This window comes from Balaenoptera ricei, chromosome X, assembly GCF_028023285.1.
Source record: "Balaenoptera ricei isolate mBalRic1 chromosome X, mBalRic1.hap2, whole genome shotgun sequence".
Lineage (NCBI taxonomy): Eukaryota > Metazoa > Chordata > Mammalia > Artiodactyla > Balaenopteridae > Balaenoptera > Balaenoptera ricei.
The window spans coordinates 120682126-120705640 of NC_082660.1; the positions used below are offsets into that span (position 1 = coordinate 120682126).

The 23515-nt window shown below is 43.4% G+C and overlaps 1 protein-coding gene across 1 annotated transcript; it reads right to left on the minus strand.

Moving 5' to 3' along the window:
- Positions 1-21719: 21719 nt before the first annotated feature.
- LOC132357877 (grpE protein homolog 1, mitochondrial-like) lies at positions 21720-22750 on the minus strand. The gene is made up of 2 exons (XM_059911703.1): positions 22472-22750; positions 21720-22169 (listed from the first exon to the last, which is right to left on the minus strand). Exons 1-2 carry the CDS (start codon positions 22748-22750, stop codon positions 21720-21722), a joined length of 729 nt encoding a protein of 242 aa, XP_059767686.1.
- Between the last annotated feature and the right edge of the window lie 765 nt (positions 22751-23515).

Below are 23515 nucleotides of genomic sequence, written 5' to 3' on the forward strand. Positions count from 1 at the left end.
TGAACCATCAGGCTGGCTTTGGATGAACAGAGCTGGTCAGGAACAGGAAGTGAGTAGCTTCCTAGGGGAGCCCAAGGCTGTGTTCATAGTTCCTCATTTCTCAGTGGCTGCAGGACTCAGAAATTTGAGGGCTTGGCATCTTCTAAAAGTGGCCCAGCGGGCTCCTCAAGGGACATCTGGTCTCCACTCCTCTAGGCTTTCTTGGCAAGTGCTCAGAGGTTATGCTCCCTCTCCCTTCTGTCCTGCACCTGCCCCATCGCTCGTCTCTTCAGGTGTGCCCCAGAAATAGCATCCTCCCAGCTGCCTTGGCCTGTGCCACTTTGGCCCTGTTAATTAACAAGCTCTGCATTTCAATGGCTACATTCTATTTTGTTTCCTTTATACCAATGTTTATGAAGCATCCCTGCCCTATCATTCACCAGCTATGTGACGTTATTCAAGTTTTTGAGCCTCCCCAAGCCCCAGTTAATCTGAAAAATGCCTATGTTGTTCCAGTGAAGACTGAAGATAGTGCATGTGGAAAACACTCAACAAAGTAACTGGCTCACCGTGGGTACAAGATAAAATCCCTGCTGTGCGCTAGGCCGTGCGGGCGACACCGGGACACAATGCCTATGCTCAGAGTTCGTGGTGTCCTAGGGAGGAGGCTTCTTCCAAGCTGGATGGTAATCAACCGGTTTCCATTGCCAGTGAGGATGGAACAGGAAGAGGTTTGTAACTAACCCATGATGGGTTTATGTTCCTTGTAAGGAGGGACTCCCTCAAAGTAAGTAAGGACGGGTGAGGATTAGAACTGGGATAAGCTGTGCAATGTCAGGGTCCGGAGAGTTATCTAGTAGGCAATAGTTTCACTTTGTTGCTAGTGCAGTACTGAGTAGCAGGTGCAAAACCAAAGCTCGTTGGATAGCTCTTTGGATATATGGCTGGATTAATGAAATGGTCTGCTGGGTATAATTTAGACCTGATGTGAAGACAGGAGATGAGCTAAATTACCTCTAAAACTTCCTTCTTAGCTTGTGACTTTATTTTCCACATTTGTGTACCTAATGCTGTGTAGTACTTCAAAATTTTAGACTGGTGATTAACATGCCAGAAATTAGAAAGGTAGGACCTGAACTCCTCTTCCTTATATGTTTCATCTGCAGACCAAAAACGTCGCTAAAGCCTTAACCACATATGTTGTGAGTGCCAGCATTTCAGATACATCCATTCAAAACTTGGCCGACCCAGTGGTTATTACTCTGCAGCATGTTGAAGGGAACCGGGTAACACATCCATTTTCATCTCAGAATAAAAAAGCCTCAGAACCCCTCCCTGATTCTCCAGTTAAAAATAATTGGCTACTTGGGACTTCCCTGGTGGTCAAGTGGTTAAGACTCCACGCTCCCAATGCAGGGGGCCCGGGTTCGATCCCTGGTCAGGGAACTAGATCCCACATGCGTGCCGCAACTAAGAGCCCGTGTGCCACAAATAAGACCCTGCGCAGACAAATAAATATTTTTAAAAAAAATTGGCTACTTAACAGATGTGATTCCAAGACTTAATGAAAATTGTCCCATTCCAGGTAGCAGAGGTGTATTGTAATTGGGGCCTTCTAGAAATAATGCCTTAGTCTAAAGGGATAAGTAATAGTGGGTTTCTAGCACAATGGCAGATTGTCAGGGGAGTGACTGGGGGGCAGGTGGATCTTTTGGTTGTCCCATCACTCTGAATGATATTTAATTCCGTTTATTTTTGAGGGAGGCAAACAATTCAAAATAATGGAACATTTTTATCCTTTGATTTTCCATGAAGAGTATTAAAATATGTATTAATTATCACCAAAGGATTAAAACCATAGTCATATGGCATAACATAAAGAATATATTACTAAGCGATCAAATTTAGCCATGGTATAAGAATGAACTACTATTCCATTCTTTGATGTTAATGTATGTCCAGTGTGGAGTCTTAATAGCTTCCTTCATTGCCAATCTAAAAGACCATATGGTACAGCATATTTTTCATAGATCTTAATTCTAGAAGGGAAGAAGGAAGAGTGGGAGAGGGAACTTAAAAAGAAATAGATACCAAATGAAGCATGTTTAATGGGTAAGATCTCTTTATTCTGGCTGGGGCCACAGGTCTCCAAGCACCCCCCATAACCAATTTCTCATTGCCCTCCAATTCCTTGGAGATTGCAAGAGTGTTTCAGGAATGTTCACTAGGCCTAATGATAGGCGGCTCAATCTTGTATCCGTAAGGCTTGACCTCAGCTGTGAGCCCCAAATTCCATAGTTCCACAAGAAACACCCACCGCACATCAGACCTGCATTGACCATCTACAGTCTCCTCCTGGACTTTGCACCAGGAGGACGTGGCAAATTCTTATGTTACCAAATGCTTTAAAGGACACATACCAGATCACCATGCAGCAGTAACATACTATTTTCTCACTTGTAAACCCCAAGATTCTTGGGGTTCGTTTTAAAACCAACTCACAAATGGTCCGTGTGTGTGTGTGTGTGTGTGTGTGTGTGTCTAGTGTTTGACAAAACATTGAGAAGAAAACACTTGTGTGTAGTTGTCATTGTATGGTAACGATCACAAGAAAAGTTATTTACCTCTGATTTTTCTTTTTTCTAGAATTATGATCAAGTTCACTATGCCTTTTGGGACTTTGGGAATAACAGTAAGTATTTTTCTTAGCAAGCTTTGGCTTTGGTCCTCAGTGAGACTTTGCCCCTGACCATGTTGCTATCTGACAGTTACATGGGAGTGAGTTATACTGAAGTTACTGTCTTATCAGACCCTACAGGGAACTCTGAATGACCAAGATACAAATATGAGTTTCATATCTAATTAGGGCATGGGAGTTTTTGTAAAACTTTCTTTTTGAGAAGAGACTTATTTTGGAGATCAGGAAAAAAAATCACATAACTCAGCAAGCTGGAAGAAAGAAAGTTGCAAGACCCAGTGCAGAACAGTCTTGAGCGGTGTGAAGAAAGTAGAGGGATGAAGATCTAGCTCTTTATCTGTCTTTCCCATTAGACTTGCCACATTTTTCCTTCTTCTCTTCTACATTGACTGTGTGACCTTGGGTGGTCCATTTACTCTCTAGGGGCTTCAATCTTTTTATCTTTTCATGAAGGGGATAAGACTTTCTAGTTGGTCTCGAAGGGCCCTTCCTGCTTGGCTGGGTATGAGTCTTTGGGGACCATAAGAGAAGGGGTCGTGGAAATAATGCCATTTGCAGCAACATGGATGGACCTAGAGATTGTCACACTGAGTGAAGTAAGTCAGACAGAGAAAGACAAATACCATATGATATCGCTTATATATGGACTCTAAAAAAAAATGGTACAAATGAACTTATTTACAAAACAGAAATAGAGTCACGGATGTGAAAAATTGGTTTTTTTACAAGGTTACCTAGGGGGAAAGGGAGGAGGGATAAATTGGGAGACTGGGATTGACATATACACACCACTATATATAAAATAGATAACTAACAAGGACCTACTGTATAGCAAAGGGAACTCTACTCAATATTCTGTAATAACCTATATGGGAAAAGAATCTAAAAAAAAAGTGGTTATATGTATATGTATAACTGATTCACTTTGCTGTACAGCAGAAACTAACACAATGTTGTAAATCAACTACACTCCAATAAAAATTTAAAAAAAAAAGAGAAGGGGTCGTGGAAGGGGATTGCTGAATGGGTTCCTCTTAAGCTTGTCATTGCCATTGGAATCTCCAGGGATATAGCCAAATCTCAGAGAATTCTCACACGGAAGCAATTGTCCCTGGAATGCCAGGAGTGGCTCTGGGACCAGTCCTTCCACCTGTGGAAGCTCTGCCTGGGACTTTTCCTTGTTTTAGTATCCTCGGAGTTCTGGGGAAAAAAGGGGGAAATTCTCTTCCCATTCGACTCCCTGGCATGTGGAATACTACTGATTTCCTACAACAGAGATAGCGCTGTCCTTTTCTGGTCCCCTCCAAGTCGCCCAGGATAAGATTCCCATAAAATGATAGGCTTTGTTCCCCACAACCTCAGTAAGTTGATCTGTGTGTTCATAATGCCTCTTGCTGGGCTCCTCCCAGGTCATCTTTGGCCCCTACCCCTCTGTCCATGGATCCAGAACTTCTGGAATCTATTGTCATTATCCTGGATGGACAAATTTTGACCACACTTAGCTGCCTGTCCTAGGATAACCCCTCTGGTCTAGTACTACTCTGGAGGTTTTAGTCTAAACCTGGTCTAGTACGCAAGCTCTACAGGTTCTCGAGGTATGTGAGTTAGTTCTAGAACCCTGAATATGCTTAGGAGTGAGAAACTAGGCAGGTGGCAAATAGACCAGAGGCTTTAATTGGCCCTAAGGAGTTCCAGACCATCATCTGGCTTAAATGCAAAGCACTTGAGACCATTTGAATTCTGGGTTGAGCTGGTTGTTTCAGATGTTTATTCCAGTCCCGCCAAGGAGGCCCACGTGTCAGCCTATATTCCATAGCTCATGTCCTTCAAAAAGTTCTAGATCTACCTGTTTCCCCTTTGTGCTCCTTGAAAAAACAGTCCTTACTATGTCATTCCAGCATGGTGGTAGAACTGTTGTTCATCATTAGAGTCTGTCCTAATCTGTAGAAGAATGGGAAAAGTGAGAACCAAAGAAGTTATGCCATTTACGAAGTTCCCCACAAGTCAATTTTGCCTATTAGACTTAATTTAATTTCAGTGTTCAATTATACGGCTATCCTGCTGTCTTAACAAACGATACTAATTATAGCACACTTTGGAAAGGTACATATAATGAAAAGTTAAACATTTCTGAGAAAAGCAAAATTGCTTTGAAATTCCCTTCTGTAGCTTGCAGATGGGCAAGGTGGATGGAATTCGTCAGGCTGTAAAGTAAAGGAAACAAATCTAAATTACACAATCTGTCAGTGTGACCATCTCACCCATTTTGGAGTCTTAGTGGTGAGTTGTCTCTTAATCACTCCTTGATAGAATTTTGACAACTTTTATTAGATTACAGACCAGAAATATATGTGTGAACTAAGTTGTGGAAAAGTTCCATGCAAGTGGAAAAACAGCCCCCTACCTTGTTCATTCAAAGTGGAGCAAATTGAAACAAGTATGTATTTTTCTCCTTATAAAATTAATGCCTGCTTGTCAAAATTCAAACATTACAGAAAAGGTCCCTATAATCCCCCTCCCAAGAGATCACCACCTTTAACACCTTTATGTATATTCTTTCAGGTTCTTTTCCTGTGTGTATATTAATATATGTTTTTATCTTATAAAAATGGGGTCGAATTATTCATACTGTTTTTACCACTTGCTTTTCACCTAACAATATATATTGGACAGATTTCAGGCAAATACATATCCATCTACTTAATTTTTTAAAAATGCATTTATAGTATTCCATCGTGTGGATTTAACACAATGAATTTAACCAATCCCCTATAGGTAGGCATTTGAGTTGTTACGGTTTTTCTCCGTTATGAACAATGCTGTAATACACATTTTTATTTGTCTTCTAACATTGGTGTAAGCATTTCTGTAGAATAAATCGATGGAAGTAGAATTGCTTCCAATTAAAATATTAAATTTTAATAGATATTGTCTAATTGCACTGTAGGGAAGTGCATATTTTTTTAATGCTCATGGTACTTAACCAAACAAGAGTTATCTGATCAATTCGCACACCCAGGCTTAGAGCCTCGGAGTCATTGTAAACCTTTCTGTCTCCTTCGTTTCCTATGGTCCTCCCTAACATCAGGACTTGATGCGTTTTCCTTCAAAATGCTTCTCAAATGTGTTTCCTTCTTCTCTACCCGCCCTTGAGTACTCTCTTAGTTCTCTTAAGTGACTTTATTGTATATATTATATACTAGTATCTGAATGTGTTGTGTATGAGTTGTTTCTTCTACTAATGGTAAACTCCTTGAGGGCTGAGAGTCTGTTTTATATTTTTCTTTTTCTTTTCTTACCATATCTATTCAACAAATAAGAGGTGCTCCATTGATACTTATTGAACTTTAAGAATTTTGTTTACTCCCCTGCAAATTGGTTAGAACATTGCGGCATGAGTCAAAAGACCAGGGCCCCCAGTCCAGCTCTGTCACTAACTATCTGTGTGATCTTGGTCAGGTTATTTCACTTGTTTGGACCTTACATTTGTCTTCTGAAATGTGAAAGATTGGAATAGACCAGGGTTTCTTAACCTCAGCACTATTGCTCTTCTGGGCCAAATAATTCTTTGTTGTGGGTGCCGTTTTGTGCATTCTAGGATGTTTAGCAGCATTCCTGGCCTCTACCCACTAGATGCCAGTAGCACCCTCTCCAGTTGTGACAACCAAAAATGTCTCCAGATGTTGCCACATGTCCCCGGGCAGGGGCAAAATTGTGTCCAGTTGAGAACTACCAGAGTAGACCAGCGCTTCTTAACCTTTTATGAGTCACGAAGCTCCATTACCATCTGATGAAAGCTATGGACTGTCTTCCCAGAACGATGCATACCATTCAAATAATTTTGCATACCATTTCAGGTCTTTTATGGTCCTCAGGTTAAGAAATTACTGGTTTATGTGATCTCTAAGGTCCATTTTGTCTCTTAATTTTATGAAAATTATTTGAGGTCTAAGGGAAAGGAACATTTTTTGATGTTCTGCGCAGTGTTTTGGGACGCTCAGTACAGATAATAATTCACTTTGTATCCCAAATTCACATCTATTAGTTTGGTTATGTTTGAAGTGTGGAACATGTTAATGACAATAAAACCAAGGACTAAATGTTCTTCTCGTACTGTTGATGGCTCTCCATGCCCTATACACAGCAAGTTGCACTAGGCATACTCAACCAACAATATACAGTGTTATCATATATCCATGTACATACTCTGGTCTTATAAGAGCTTTAACAGAGATGCTGTACATCCTGGGAACCTCCTGTTAGTGAGCACTGGAAGTATTTTACCATAAACTTGCCCTGGCAAATGTATAAAATACAACACATTGCACTCCCTAGGATTTATCCAGGTCTACAGTGGATGCGGTGAATGAACGGATATTAGTGCTTATAACATACATCGGATGTGGAATCTCCTCCATTTTCCTGGGAGTTGCGATAGCGACATAGGTAGCTTTTCAGTAAGTTGGTAGAGTCTTACTCTAAATTTAATTTGGTTTGATGGATGCTACTGGCATTGTAACCGTGTTCATTTCATGTTAATTTCACAACAAGGTTCTTATTCATCACAAAAGGGAGAGGTCAGATCCATTAGATTATGAAGTGGGCAGGTTAAAAACAAAACAAAACAACCAAGGCTCCTCTGAAAAAGAAAAAAGATTGTAATTAAATTTTAAAAAAGCAAGAGCTGGGATAGGGAGGGTGGGAGGGAGATGCAAGAGGGAGGAGATATGGGGATATATGTATATGTATAGCTGATTCACTCTGTTATACAGTAGAAACTAACACACCACTGTAAAGCAATTACACTCCAATAAAGATGTTTAAAAAAATCTAATGAATCAGAATTACTCAAATAAATAAATAAATAAAAAAGCAAGAGGGTTGAGATAGGAGAAGATTTCTCTAACAGGATACAAAAACACTAACCATAAAAGAAGAAGTTGACAAATCAGACTTCATTAAAATTAAGAACTTCTTTTCATCAAAAGATACCATGAAAATAGTGAAAAGGCAAACCACAGATTGGGGGAGAAGATATTCACAATGCATATATCTGATGAAGGATTTGTATGCAGAATATATAAAAACTACAGAGCAAAAGGCAAAAGAAAGACAATACACTTAATAATGGGCAAAAGACTTGAACAAGCACCTCACAAAAGAAGATATCCATGCCTAGTCCTAACCTCTACCCAAATGGCTAACAAGCATACGACAAGGTTCTTAAAATCATACTCATCAGAAAAATGCTAATCAAAACCACAATTATACTTTTATGCACCCATCAGAATGGCTAAAATTAAAAATACTGAAAATAGCAAGGGTCAACAAGGATATGGAAAACTACAAATGGCACAGACACTTTGGAAAATTCTTTGGCAATACTTACTAAAGATAAATATCCATCAGCTGTTGACCCAGAAATTTCACTGTTAGGGAGAGATGATTGTATATGTCCACGGAAAGATATATACAAGAATATTCTGGGCTTCCCTGGTGGTGCAGTGGTTAAGAATCCGCCTGCCAAGGCAGGGGACACGGGTTCGAGCCCTGGGCCAGGAAGATCCCACATGCCGCAGAGCAATGAAGCCCGTGTGCCACAACTACTGAGCCTGTGCTCTAGAGCCCGCGAGCCACAACTACTGAGCCCACGCGCCACAACTACTGAAGCCCGGGTGCCTAGAGCCCATGCTCCGCAACAAGAGAAGCCACCGCATGAGAAGCCCACGCACCGCAATGAAGAGTAGCCCCCGCTAGCCACAACCAGAGGAAAGCCTGCGTGCAGCAACAAACACCCAACGCAGCCAAAAATAAAAAATAAAAAAAAATAAAAAATTAAAAAAATTAAAAAAAAAACTTAAAAAAAAATAATTCACGGCAGCTTCACTTATAGTGACCCAAAATTGGAAACAACCCCAATGTACATTAACAGTTGACTAGTTGAATAACTTGTAGTATATTCATAAAATAGAATGCTTCACAGCAGTAAAAATGAATAAACTACAGTTGGCCCTTGAACAACACGGGTTTGTTGTTCAAATAAACTGTGAGGATTCGCTTATATGCAGATTTTTTCAATAGTAAATACTACGGGGACTGCATGATTCTGGGCTGGTTGAATCCGAGGATACAGAACCGTGGATAAGGAGGAGGGACAACTATAAGTTATAAGCGGATTTTCGCTGCTCGGAAGGTCAGTGCCCCTAACTCCCAAGGCTCAACTATACTTCTACATGATATAATGTAATATCTAAATCTCATAGACAGAGTTGAGCAAAGGAAGTAAGAAAAAGAAGAGAACATGCTGTATGGTTCCATTTATTTGAAGTTCCAAGTACAGGCAAAACAAAATCTATGCGGGTAGAAGTTAAACTGTTGGTTACCTCTAGTGGAGGGTATTGAATGGGAGAAGGAATGAAGGAGCCTTCTGAGACGCTGAAAATACTCTACCTCTTGATCTGTGTGGAGGTTCCGCGGGTGTATTCATTTGTAAAGATTCATTGAGTTGCATTCTTAGGTCTTGTGTACTTTACTACTTACCCCAATTTGAAAAACCCACATACACACAAAATGAAAATTGCAAAATTTAAATCAATAGACATATAATAGAAATGAAAAAGAATCAAAGGGAAAGATGTTTTTTTTTTAATTTGGAAAGTACAGGATCAGTTTTCACAAGTACAATTGTGATCACTTAGTGAAACTTAAGGTCATATTTCCATGATGCCAAATACCTGGATCTTTGGAAATACCCAAGTAGCTACTTGAAGTGGTTTCCATAAGTCATCCTGCTATTTGGTCATATGTAGATCCAGCCTTGAGTCTGCTGAAGGAGTGGTGGGAGAATTGTAGTATCCAGGAAACTCTTTCCTTCCTTCTCTTCAAAAGAGAAAAAGAAACAGAAAAAAGGGGACTGCTTAGCTGAGAGAGGCTATTATTATTCCTGTCAGTGAAGGTCACCATGTTTAGAATACTTTGACTCTACCTGGAAAGAGGATGGGGGACTCGAAAATTCAGTACATATGAGGTAATATGAATAATTTAATTTTAATAGGCAGTTCTTTTATTCTTTCACTTATTATGCAGATAAAACATGGCAATGCTTGATCAAAAACAGAGACCCTACCTAACATTGTGCCTTTTCCTTTAGCAAACTTCGAAAAGATCATCCTTCCAAAATCCTGATCTACCTGTGCACAGCACTACTGATGCTAAACCTGGTATTTCTGGTCAATTCCTGGTCATCATCATTTCAGAAATCGGGCCTTTGTATCACAGCCGCTGTGGCACTTCATTACTTCCTGCTCGTTTCTTTGACTTGGATGGGTCTGGAGGCAGTCCACATGGATTTGGCTCTAGTCAAAGTCTTCAACATATACATTCCCAATTATATCCTTAAATTTTGTCTGTTTGCTTGGGGTAAGTATATCTGCCATGGTCCTTGATGTCTTTGTTTCAAGCCTGTGTCTGTCTAATTCTAGCTCCATTAGACAAATTATTTGGGACCAAATGCTGTTATTATCATAGGTAAGGAGTTAAGGATTGCTTCACTGGTGTTTGGGTGGGCATTTCTTTTTCTGTCTGTATTGCTCTATAAATTCAACTTTTAACCTCTATGGTGAGGAATCGGTCCACACATATTTACTGAGCACCTGCTTGTGTGCTGTGCTAAATACTGGATCTACAGTAGTGAACCTGTCAGCTTTTATCCTTCCCTTTACTCAAGTTACAATCCCAGCAAATGCACACGGATAGAACAGCCAACACTGAGGTAGCGCTCCATGTGCCTGACGCGGTTCGAAGTGTCTCGTTTAATCTAAGTGTCTCATACTCATTTAATCTTCACAATACCTCTCTGGGAAAGGTTTCATCATTATTCCCATTTAAGAGATGAGGCTGCTGAGGCACAAAGAGATTAGGTAATTTGCCAGAGTTTACACAGCTAGTAAGTGGCCGAACTGGGATTTGAACCAGGGAGTCTGTCTCCATAGTTTGGACTTTGACCTCTAGGATCCAGTCATATTGTTTAAGGGCCAGGGAAAAGACTTGCAAGATGTGAGAGGGTGCTGGCTCAGACATGCCCCCATTCACACCACGCCTCATGACTGTCACCATTCTGCTGCCCTACAGAAGCCAGGTAGGAACTCAGCATGAATAGTTCCTAATTTAAATGTCATTTCATTGGTTGGCTTTCCTGCATTTCTAACTGACATGGACCACTCAGCTCTTCCCCGCCCCTTGCCTATTCAAACCGGCTTTGAGGTTCAGAAAATGTGTTGGATCCGTAAGAGATGTGTATTAAGTGAGATGCATAGGATAGCTGGGAAGATAGATTTTATCTTCCACTGCCTTGGTGAAGACAATAGCTTTGCAATTAGCTACTCATCCTTTTAATGAGTTCATTAACATAGTACATGCCTTCTTTGGATACACGGTTAGTGCTATTACCCATGGTAATGTGGGGAGCAGAGAAGGGCAAATGCTAAATAAAGCATGATCTAAAAAATGGTTTGAGTATAGTTTGGAACCCATCAGAAATACAAAGCCCAAAGCAGTCAGTACACTCCCTTTTGTGCCTGGCAACCCTCACCTCGAGTCAACTGGAAGATTGAAAAATGTTGTGGAAGAGGCTTCATGAATAATCCGGAAGGCGGATAGCCCACATCTGGCTGGCTGTGCAGGGGCTGGAAATAGCACTCAACCCCCCGGCATCACTCATTCTTGGCTTCGTCCGACCCTTCTTCCTTCACCCGCTCTTTCATGTTGATATTGCCCAGGGCTGGCTTCTCATCTCTTTGATCTGCACATTCCACACACACTTTCTGGGGTGCAGGGGGAGGCAGGCAAGGCTAAGGTTTGGTAATTGGAGGCAGGAAAAACTTGAGGAGTGTCAAGTACACACCCAAGCCAAGGCCAAGCCAAGGTGAAGGCCTGACCAGCTCAACCAGTAAAGATACAACGAGCCGCTTTCAGACTCAGTTGATGACTTATATAGACGGTGAAAAGACAGGTAGCTAAAGCTGCCAGCTCCCAGGTCCTTTCTCCCCACACTATAAAGAACGACACCCAAACAAAAGACAGCAGATTGCTGCCCTGCCGCACGAGTTGCAGGATTCCCTGCTGGTGACTAGCCAGCTCCCAGGTGAAGCTATGTGGTTTCTATTGTGCAGCTCTGTTCTGAGGGTGCAGGGTGCAAAGCCCCACCCTGCCTCAGAGCCCGGGAGGCGATGAGAAGCTGCATCATGACAGCCTTCTGGAGGACGTGGGGAGAAGAGTAGGAGATGGCCTCAGAGCCCCTCCTCACAGGCCTGCCTCGTCTTCTCGAATTCGTGGAGGATCACAAGGCATTCCACCAAAATTCAGATCAGTCGTGGTCCAAGCCTTTGCCTGCTCGGTCTCCGGATCCCTGCGAGGTTGGCCAGGGAGCTACTGCAGAGCTGGCCCGCTACAGGGAATCTCAGAGCATTTAAATATTAGACAAATGCAATCAACTGTTAGGAAAATAAATATTAGCTTCTGTTTGTGTTTGAAGTTCTGTCTTCCTAATGCCAAAGCAACCTGTTGAAAAGGTTTCATTCCTTTATTTAAATCCCTGGTCGAAGGCAGTAGATTTATTTGTCCACATTTTTTAATAACCAGTAGGCATCTTTTTTGTTTTAATTAGCAAAGTGTTAACACAGCTTGGGGACTGTCTCACAGCTTTCTTCCTAAATGCGAGACCTCCCTCCATCCCTCCCTTCCGGCCCCCAACAGGTGTTTCTTTCATCTGCATTGTGCTGGGCCCTGTGCTAGGTGTGCCACACACAGAGCAGAAGCGATTGTCCTGTTAATCACAGGATAGGACAATGGAGGATTTCTTAAGATGCTTGGCACTCTGGGGTTTGAAACAGCTTTGGAAAGTATCTTACAAAACCCCTAAAACGTGTGCAGGTGTTATGCTCCTAGTTTAGGAGAAATACATTGTGAAAAAGAAAGAAGTCTTTTAAGTTTTGCAAATGTACACGTAATTGGATTTTTAAACCCTGTGTCTATACTCATGTCACTTTTGACCACTTTGACTGAACTGATTGCTTTATTATACTCGGGCTGAATTGACTGATCGTTAACTGGTCGATCTAGTCAAAATGTCAAACTAGTAACGAGCGTGGAAACAGCTCCCCTGTCAGAAAAGCACTGAAAGCTGCAGCCGATTGCCTGTGCCCTTCCTCCAAGGTGGCCTAGACAAAAAGAGACCGGGAACTAAGGGGCAGTATTGAAAGAGAGACAAATTGGCAGCCGATCCTCTGAGAAGAAATGCTTTATGCAAACTTGCATTCCCATGAACTAGATGAGCCAAGTTGATTTTTGGCACTTGTGCTATTTTTAATAACCAGTGGGTGTTGTACTGAAGCCATTGGCATGCTGTCTACTTTAGCAGATTGGAGAACTCCTAGAAATGTTTAACCTGGAAGAATTCACAAACATTTTGCAAACAATGGTATTTTGATGCCCGCACATCTGTGGCTCATTTAAAGTGTCTTAATGTATCAGCGCCAGCAGTCATTGATCAGGAGCTCTCCCACTTCCTCATGGGATGCCTTTGGCTTGCTTTCTCACTCTCGGAATCCCAGCGGCTGCGGTGGTGATCATCCTCAGTGGGAAGAAAGATCTGTATGGGACTCCAAGCTCAACGACTCCATCGTAAGCACCAGCGTCTCTGCTTCTCCAGTGGTGATGTTCTTGACCATCAGGGTACGGTGAGGTGCTCCCTGGCCTGGGGCTTGGTCTCGACACTGGCTTCAGGGAGGAAATTGGCCTCAGCCTTTTTACCCTAACAAAGTCATGGGCACACTGATATAATGGTTAGGTGTCTGCGCTCAGGATGACCTTGGTCAACTTACTTTACCTCTTCCTTCCATTTCCTCCTCTGGGAAACGGGGATAATAATGTTTGCTCTCAGTGTTGGGTGCAGATTAAAATGACACCATGTATATAAAGTGCTCAGCATGTGGCCTGTTCCATTGGTGCTACATATCTGGCAGCGATTATTAATTAATGAATAGTTTATTTATCTATTTATTTATTTAATTTTTGGACTGGTAAAGAGCTCTCAAATTTATTAAATGGGACTATAATAATGATGTAAATACAATGCAAGAAAACATAATAAAAGAAATCGGCATTATAGACATCTGGCAGCTATCATGATTAGAAAGCTTGCAGAACTTAGGAGTTGGAGCGGCCACTATAACGAAATACTGAAACGGGTTGGAAAACATCTCTGTATTTCAACGACAAAGGTCTCTGCTGAAGAAGACTCCACCACTTTCCTTTGTAAATTGGCTCAGCTTTGTTGTCCTTTTCTTTCTTTCTTTTTCTCTGCTCTTTTTGATATATAAGCCCATCTCTTTGGTTCTCTCAACCATAGGTGCCAGAGAGTAGCTATTCAAGTCGCTCTACCTCTCCAGAACCTTCTTTTACAGGCCTGTAGGTAGTTACCATGCAGTCCTTCAGACTGCACAACCTTACTTTACACTTTGGATTGTTTTTTACTTAACCGTATCCATTCTCTGTATCGTAGCCTCTCAAGTTCTTTTTCACTATAGAGTTCCTCTCCCACTGGACTGGAATCAAATGCACAAGGTCTTGCCCTCCAAACTTCTCCGTCTTTCATATTGAGATGACAGTTTCCAGAGGGTCAAAATTATATTGCCCCTGCCAGCAGATGCCTTGTAATTATAATTGCTCCTTATCCTTTTTCTCTCTCCCTTTTCTCTTCCCTTCCTTTTCATCTCCTCCTCCATCCTCCCTCCTTGCTTGTTTTGTGACTTAAAGGGTCCCCAGTGTCTATCTAATGGTGATTCTTCTTCAAAGATCAAAAGCAAAAGCAAAACCAGAACAAAACCAACTCCACTCCCCCTGAATAAAGCCCTTTCATATGTGAATTGGTTAGTAAGAGGCAGACTGCTCTAAGAGCTTTAAAAAAATAATTATATTTTGAAGAAGTAATACATGCACACGGTAGAAAATTCAAATGTACAAAAGGGTAGAGGATGAAAAGTAAAGTCCACTCCCAACACCAAGCTTCCCAGTTTCCGTCCCTTGATGCAACTCTTATTACCAACAATTGAATTTGTGTCTCTTGTACACTTTGTCACCCATATAGTAGATATACACTGTTTCGTACTTAACAATATGTCTTGGAGATGATTCTCTAACCAAATATATAGCGCCACCTTTTTAAAAGAGTTTTCTATAGCCTCTTTTAAGGCTGAAGATGATATTCAGGGAAACTTAAGTTTTTTTGACCACGAAGTTGAATGTCTTTATTGTTATAAGCCACAGACATTTTGCAATGAATGCCCAATTCATTGCACTTCAGATTGGCTAATAAGCACGTGCAGGAATGCAGCAGCAATATTTATTAAATCTAAAATCTTTTTGAAAATTTATTTTTAAAAAATATTTATTTATTTATTTATTTATTTAGGCTGCGCTGGGTCTTAGTTGCGGCACGCGGGATCTTTAGTTCCAGCATGCAGACTTCTTAGTTGCAGCACGCATGTGGGATCTAGTTCCCCGACCAGGGCTCAAACTGGGGCCCCCTGCATTGGGAGTGTGGAGTCTTACCCACTGGACCACCAGGGAAGTTCTGAAAATTTATTTTATTGAAGTAAAGTTGATTTACAGTGTTGTGTTAATTTCTGGTGTATGGCAAAGTGATTCAGTTATACATATATATAATAGTTTGCATTCGCTAATCCCAAACTCCCAATCCATCCCTCCCCCATCCCCCATCCCCCTTGGCAACTATAAATATGGGGAACCCTAAGTATTAGATTCTATTAGGGCAATTAAATGCTTTCCCCCTACTCCCTTGTGACCCACACAAACATACACAAACTCACGTACACATGAAAGTATCCACACCAACATGAACAATATGACCACAGGGGATATTCCTAGCTCTGGAAAAGAGGTCTCAGCTAAGTTGACACACAGTTAAATTAGTGAAGCTTGTCTATGTTCAAAAATCAGAGGTAATGCATGTAGTAATTGGAAATGTTATGAGATGAAGTATCTGTTCATATAAATCACTGCATAATTCTTCTTTAATAGATACTGTAAAGTCATTAATCAATCCAGTGGCCAGTGTTGCCTTTTGGAGTTCAAACCTCTAGCTGTGGTGCGGGGTTGAAAGTAAACATCATATTTGAAAGCAATACAGTTAGAGCTGTCTTCTTTTTGTTGAATTTTCATTAACTCTGATGATCTCATCGCTCTTTGATATAGCAGTCCAAAAAGCCAGTCATTACCCATGTCCTTTCACTGTGAAATTTATCATGCAAAGCAGAATTTATCCTGCAAATAAAAGCTCAGGTGTAAGCCACTTCGGGGGGAATTACATAATTTGTTTTTCTGCTATTGAGGAAGAGAATAGCCGCCCAGGGAATTGGACTGAGCGGTTTCTGCACGTGTAGGGCAGAAATATCCTCTAGGATTTTTAACTTGACGCTGGGAAGAACCCTGGACTGGGGCTCAGGAGACTGGGGTTCTGGTCTCAGCTCTGCCCGCAGTGAGCATGAGTGAACTCTGTCGAGTTGGTTTACACTCTAGGCCTAGGTGTTCTCGTGTGAAATGAAACTGACTCAGTGATCCTCAGAGTCTTATTAAAAATAGGAGTTTATGTTTCTCTACCTCACAATGGCCTTCTCTCCTTGGTCTCGTCCAGCTGTTGGATTAAAGATGATCCTATCTTTTACATCTCAGTGGTGGCTTATTTTTGCCTCATATTTCTCATGAATCTCTCCACGTTCTGCACTGTTCTTGTTCAACTGAATTCCGTGAAATCCCAAAGCCAGAAGACTCGACGGAAGATGATCCTGCATCACCTCAAAGGCACAACCAGCCTGACATTCTTACTTGGCCTCACCTGGGGGTTTGCCTTTTTTGCCTGGGGAGCTGTGAGGATCCTTTTCTTGTATCTTTTTGCCATTTTTAACACTTTGCAAGGTAACTGTTGCTTCTCTGTACTTTCTCAGGCTAGCTAAACCTCCATCAAAGTTTTTGCTGCTTTGGAAAATCTTACCTTTAGTATTCAGTATTTTTTCAAAGGAGGAAAAAATAATCCAAGAGGCCTCTGCTGTCAATGACTGACAGGCAGCCACTAGAAACACCGGCTAGATGTTAGGGCTTCATTAAATGAGCCCACTCTCTCTTACTCGGGGATGTAGAGAGAAATCCAGATAGCGAACTCAACTCCAGCTAGTTGGCCATGTCTCTATCGAACACTGATTGGCAGTACACCCTACAGTATTCATTACATCAACACATTGTGCTCGTAAGTGTACAGATTCACACTTGTGTTGACATTTTGAAGTACATAATCCCATGGAACATAGCAATTACTGGACAGTAGAAACATTAAACTGTTGACCCCATAGACTCTGGCTGCATCAGATATCCTCATATTGTGGGAAGGAGCCAGGTTAGGAAATTGTAGAGCCGTAGAGGATTGAACGTGGAGCACAAAGAGCAGTGGGCCACGGCAAGAAGCCAAGGTTCTGGTCTTGGTTTTGCTACAAATCAGTCTTGAAAAAGTCACCACAGCTGGTTGAATTAGATGATCCTGAACTAATGACTCTATAGCTCTTTAGTCTCCTGTCTGTTTTCTGGTGAAAGGAACAAATGATTAATGAAGTTATTAAATGGTAGGCCAAAGATGGCATGAGAAGTAAAAGGTAGGGCTCTGGTTAATACACCTCTGAGTAATTGCTGCTGTTCATTATAATCTGATGTTGCCTATTTAAACATCTTGGCAGGAAGAAGCATGCAGAATGATTTCCTGGGGGTCTCAAAGTCCACCCCATGCTCTTATCCTCAAGTTTGGCCCAGCTCATTTGGGGTACTGGGGCAGGCTGTGAGTCGACTTGGGCAGTCCATTGAGTTAAGGTCTCCCTTATTGCTCTTAACTACTTATTCATTCAATAAGCCCTTTTACCAGAGTACAGGGAACCGGTGGTCCCATAGGGTGCTTCAGTAAGAAAGAGTTCTATGGTCAAAGAAATTTGGGAAATGCAGAAAACTACCCCTCCCCATTCTTTTTTTTTTTTTTAAAGTATTTGTTTATTTATTTATTTATGGCTGTGTCGGGTCTTCGTTTCTGTGCGAGGGCTTTCTCTAGTTGTGGCAAGTGGGGGCCACTCTTCATCGCGGTGCGCGGGCCTCTCACTATCGTGGCCTCTCTTGTTGCGGAGCAGAGGCTCCAGACGCTCAGGCTCAGTAGTTGTGGCTCACGGGCCCAGTTGCTCCGCGGCATGTGGGATCTTCCCAGACCAGGGCTCGAACCCGTGTCCCCTGCATTGGCAGGCAGATTCTCAACCACTGCGCCACCAGGGAAGCCCCCCCTCCCCATTCTTGAAGTGACACAATGTTCATTAGCATGGTACAAGCTCTGGGAAATTCTGCTGGGGGAAAAAAATCTTTAAAAATTTGTTTTAAATTTAACATTTTAAAAACCTCAGAATCCTTTGTTATTGTGGTTGTTAACCCCTGAGGAACCTTGGGAAATATGAGTTGCTCTGCAGTTATTATAGGCCAGGCATTGGCAAGGTGCTGCAGGGCATGGGGGAAAAATCCAAAATAAAGTATACTCTTTGACGGCAAGTTCTGTGATCCAAGAAACCATCTCATTTTAGAGCAATGCAGTGTATCAATTGGAACTTTTGTCCCACTGGATTCCACCAACCTTACATAGTCAATTCTGATTGGAATATAAAGAGACACAAAATATGTTGTTCTTCGTCCACGTGCCATCTTTATTCCTTCTGACACTAGGGACAGAATTTTTAGGAGCTCTCCACACTACTCTCATGTGGTTTCCTTTGAGGCTACCAGCACTTGGTTGTATCTTAGATCGTCAACCGAGGCCCCGGTGATGGTTCTACACTTTACCTCTTGACTTTACCTGGCCTCCGCTGAGATAGCTTGGTCTCAGTAGCATGATGCTTTGAGAATGAAGCTGCCTTGCTCTAGAATGTGGACAGAGGTAGATTCGTGAACTAGGTGCCTGTGTGGATTTCTTCCTAAGCAGTAGCTCCAGGCTACTCTTGGGCTCACGAGTTCCGAGGAGAAACACACTCAACCTTATGGAAAGAGGGGTTAAAGGAGTAGCTGACAAAAGAACCAGAAAGCAAAGAAGTTTAGAGCTTAAAGCAGGGGAGGGGTGTTTTTTGCAAAAACAGCATGTGCTTCATTCCTGTGGTGGAAGGAGAGAGTCGTGTCTAAGCGGGAAGCCTGGATGGGTAGATGCAGAATCCAATGGGAGATCTCCTGAGGATGAAAACCAAAGCCCAGATCCAACATCAACAGAGCCAAGCTGTCTCCGTCTGTCAGAGGCGCTTTATGTCAATCAAGCACCAAGCCTTGCTAGTTCCTAGTCCCGCCTACAAGGTAGAATGTGCCATCTTGCAGAAGGGGGTGTTTTCAGAGCTCTGAGTTTCAAACTCGAGTTCCATAGACACACACACACACACACACAGGTCCCAAATATTCAAAACAAGAATGCAATGAAACAAGTGAACAAATTAGCCATTTAAAAGACAGATGGCAAGTTTGTAATTCTGGCTGAAGGGGGTTGCCCTGTGGTCAAGTGTGAAAAAATGATGCTCTTGATGAGCCATTTCTGAAGGAGGGATGCACAAATAAAAATGCAGGTGACAAAAACCTGACATCTTCCCTCCTGCCTATGTGCCAGTGAGTAAGCAGATCAATCTGTTATTGGAAAGAAAAAGGAAGGCTGTCAGGAAGAAAGGGCGAGCTGGCAGGCAGCTCATTGGAATTCACAGAATAACCTTTAAGTCTGAGAACTAGCTAAACTCCATGCAGGAAATCAGAGCAGTAAGATGGGCTGGTTGTCACTGCGGCCCCTTGTCCCTGCTGAAGCTGGAGGAGTTTTACCTGCTCGGAGACTGGGATTTGCTCTCATCAGGCTGCCGGACCGCCTTCCAGGTAGCTGCTACTCAGGAAAAGAGTGAAGGCTGCTGGCTTCCTCGCCACTGTTGTTTGGTTACAAATGGAGATAAAGCCCTCAGGGGAGGTAGTGAGACTTGTCACTTGTCACCGTTTAGCCTCCAGATTGCTGCCTCCCACCTGGAATCAGAGAGTCTCAGTGCTGGGGCCAGGTCTTCCCAGTCCAACTTCCCATCAAGTGACAGGAAGTCACAAGCCACCACTCGAAACGTCCCAGAGACAGAGAGCTCCCTACTACATAAAGCAGAGCGTTTAACGTCCCTTTGCTCTTCTTTCTTTTTTTAAATTGAACTATAGTTGCTCTACAATATTGTATGTTACAGGTGTACAGTATAGTGATCCACAGTTCTTAAAGGTTACACTCCATTTAGAGTTATTATAAAATATTGGCTCTATTCCCTGTGTTGCACAATATATACTTAGAGCTTATTTATTTTACACATAGTGCTTTGTACCTCTTCGTCCCCTACCCATCCCTCTCCCCACTGGTAACCACTAGTTTTAATGTCTCTTTTTTTAAAATTTGAAATATATTTGACATATAACATTGTGTAAATTTAAGGTGTACAACGTGTTGATTTGACACATTGTATATTGTAATACAATTGCCGTTGTAGCTTCTAATCAGCTCTGAATCTTATCTGGGTCATCCTTTCCCGGGGGGTGGGTTGGAGAGAGAGAGAGAATAACGTCTTTTATAACCTAATCTTGGAAGGGACATGCCATCACTTCTGCCATATTCTTTTTTTTTTTTTGCCAAAAATAAATAAATTTATAAAAAGGAAAGGGGGGGAAATTTCTTGAAATGGTATAAATTGGAATTTTAATTATGGGAATATTACCTACACCTTTCAAATCGACTGCCCACCTTTTTTGTGCAGTAAATCGAAGTAATAGTATTGACCTTTAATCCCAGAAGTACCTCTTAGAAGCAAAGCTAGTGGAAGGTTATTTTTTTCCCTCGTTTATAGGAGTACCTCAATCATTCAACTTTTCCCCTAATGTGAGGAACGGAGGGTCCTATGGCGAGTCACAGGGTCAGGGCCTGCCGGTCGTGTGTCCTTGTTGCTGCTCCTGAGTGTCCACGGTCCCCTTCTGGGACAGAAGCCAACACGTTTGCGTGTGTCAGGCACACAGCTGCAGGATTTGAGCAAAGACGCGGGAAGCTAAGTCACACTTTGCTTAGTAAGGGTCTCCTTCCTCTCCTCCACCAAAGCACACAGCTAGCAGAACATAGGAAAATAAACAACAGGGCTTTAATCCTCTGAAATAAAATTTTAAATTTAACATTTAAAACATACCAAGCACGCAGTCCTCAGATTTCTAAGAAAGTCCATCTTACTAGGGAAAGTACCTTCTGGTCATTAGTAACAAGTTGGGTATAGATTTAAACCTTTCTATAAAGAGATGAACAAAACAGGACAAAAGTAACTGAGTGTGTCAAATTCAGTTACTGGCAAAATAAGGTGAGGACGTTAGGGTGTGCCCGCGGGTCTCACATCTCCCAAAGCCAGAAGACGATCGCTCTCAGCAGCGAGACAGTAACTGATCATAAACGAACTCAAATACGTTCTTCACCAAGGGCATCGTACAATTTTTCTTAGCAAGAAAAATGTTTAAACTCTTGCCTTGCCTTCACTGAGTGACGGGCTAAGCAGTCCAGGAACTCGCGTGCTACAGTGAGACGCAGTGCAGCTGGCGCAGCCAGCTAGCAAACAGCAGGATTCCTGAAGACCTTTTATTCATTTGAAATACTCTGACGTCACCAGAGTCTGAGCAGACACGGTGTTTTTCCCGATACCCTAGGTTCCGGTAGCGTCCCGCCGGCCTGTCCTGTAAGCACGTGGAACTAGTAACTCCCGAATGTTCAATAACACAACTGTGCAACTGGCTTACTTCCTGTCCAGCCACTGGTCACTAAAGCCTGGCAACAAGGTTTAGGAAAAGGTCAAGCGCACCCGCAGATGAGAAAAGATGAAGCGGCCTGAGTCAGCGAGTGATCCTAACAAAGCCCCGGAGCCCGTGAGGGGCACTAAGCCTCCTTCACCGCCCCAACCAGGGCGGGTCTCAGGGTGCGCCCGTGCAGCTTGTACCCCACTTTGTTAACGAACGCCACCGTGCCCGGCTCCTTGCCCTCAACCGGCGTGTGGAACAAGGCCTCGTGCTCGTAGGGGTCGAACTTGGCCCCCACAGAGTTCAGCTGGAGTAAGCCGTGCTTCTTGAACACCTTCTGGATCTGGACCTCAGTCATCACGAGCCCCTCGTAGAGGTTCTTCAGGTGCGGGTTATCGTCTCTAATCTCTTCCTTTGGGACACACTGTGTTGCCTTCTCCAGAATGTCTGCCACCTCCAGCAAGCCCTTGCAGAAGCCCTGAATGCCATATAGTTTCGCCTCCTCCACCAATTTTTGGCTCCTCTGCCGCAAGTTCTCAGTATCTGCTAAAGCTCGCTTATATTTTTCCTGAGTGGACAGCTTTGGCCTCTACGCCACAGAAAAGGAAAAACCCCATCAATGAACCTTTGGTATTGTTAACATTGCCCAGATGTGATTCAGCTGAAACATTTATTGTGTACTAATCATCTGAATTCTGGTATCTTCCTCATTTTGCACCAACTTTTCCTGTAATCGCATCCATCTCCTGGAATTTCTATTTTTCGTGTGCACCAGGTTACTGTGTTCAGCCTTCAGGCGATTCCAGTGCCGTGGTTAAGAGCAAGGCCTCCCAGGCTCAGGCCCTCGCCCTGCCACTCAGTGGCCAGGTGACCCTGGGAAGTTTACCAAACCGTCCTGGACCTCAGTTTCCTCATCATGGTCTCCTTTAGCTGCTCTTCCAGCTTGACCTTCTCTTCCATCAGTGTCTTCTCTGCAGAGGGCAGATCTGTCTTCTGTTCCTTCTGACCCACGTCCTCTTCCAAGTTCTGGCCATTGTTCTTCTGTTTTGTAGCTGTGCACAGCAGCCGAGGAGAGGACTTGAGCAAAGAGGCCTTTTCACGCGGGCTTTCCAGGTGGGCTTGTTCCCACACAGTTCTACACCATGTATCAGGCTGGAATCGCAGCTGCATCCCCGCGCACTACCGTAGTCCGCGCTGCCCGGCCTGGTCTCCCCATCACTCAAGCAGCTCCTGCGGGGAAAGTCCAGCTCCTGCTCTGCGCACCTTCTACCCAACCTGTCTTCTACCAGATAACCTGGTTCTGGGAAACTCCCCCAACGCCGAAGGTGCTGAGCACTCGCTAAACTAACTTACAAAGCTGGACTTTGAAAAGGAGAAACCGCAGGTTTAAAAAAAAACACGAAAGAAGAAAAGCCAAGGTGAGGGCACTGCCTCGTGACCCCCGCCGCGGAGTCACCGCTCTTGTCGAAATAAGCCGCTGTCCCCACGGCGGGGCAGGCGCCGCTGCCCTCCTGATCTCAGGCTCCGGGGCACGCGGAGGTGGACGAGGACTCGGGCCGAGCGGAAGGAGCCAGCGCGCCGCCGCCCCGCGCCCCGGGGACCCGCACACGCGGCCGCCTCGCGCCGGCCGGGGCGCGGGGCGCGGGGCGCGGGGCGCCGTCCCACCCTCCCCGGGCCTGCTGCGCAGGGCAGCCCTGCGGTGTCCGCGCCCCGCGTGGGGGAACCGCCGCCCACAGCGCCCGGGCCGCAGCCGGGCAGGGCTCGGGTCGGAGCGGACAGGGGTGGCACGCGCACCGCGTCCTTCCTCAGCCCGGGCAGCCGGCGCCCCTTACCTCTCTGCCATATTCTATTGGTACAACATGGGAGGAGACTACATAAGGATGTGAATGGCAGGATGTGGGCATCATTGAGAGCCATCGCAGAGGCTGGTTCCCA

Excerpts from the sequence above, each read along its gene's own strand:
- LOC132357877 (XM_059911703.1), bottom strand. The coding sequence starts at position 22,750 with ATGCAGCTGCGATTCCAGCCTGATACATGGTGTAGAACTGTGTGGGAA. Across the intron at positions 22,170-22,471 it reads GGAAACTGAGGTCCAGGACG|AGGCCAAAGCTGTCCACTCA; the intron begins GTTTGGTAAACT and ends TCTGTGGCGTAG.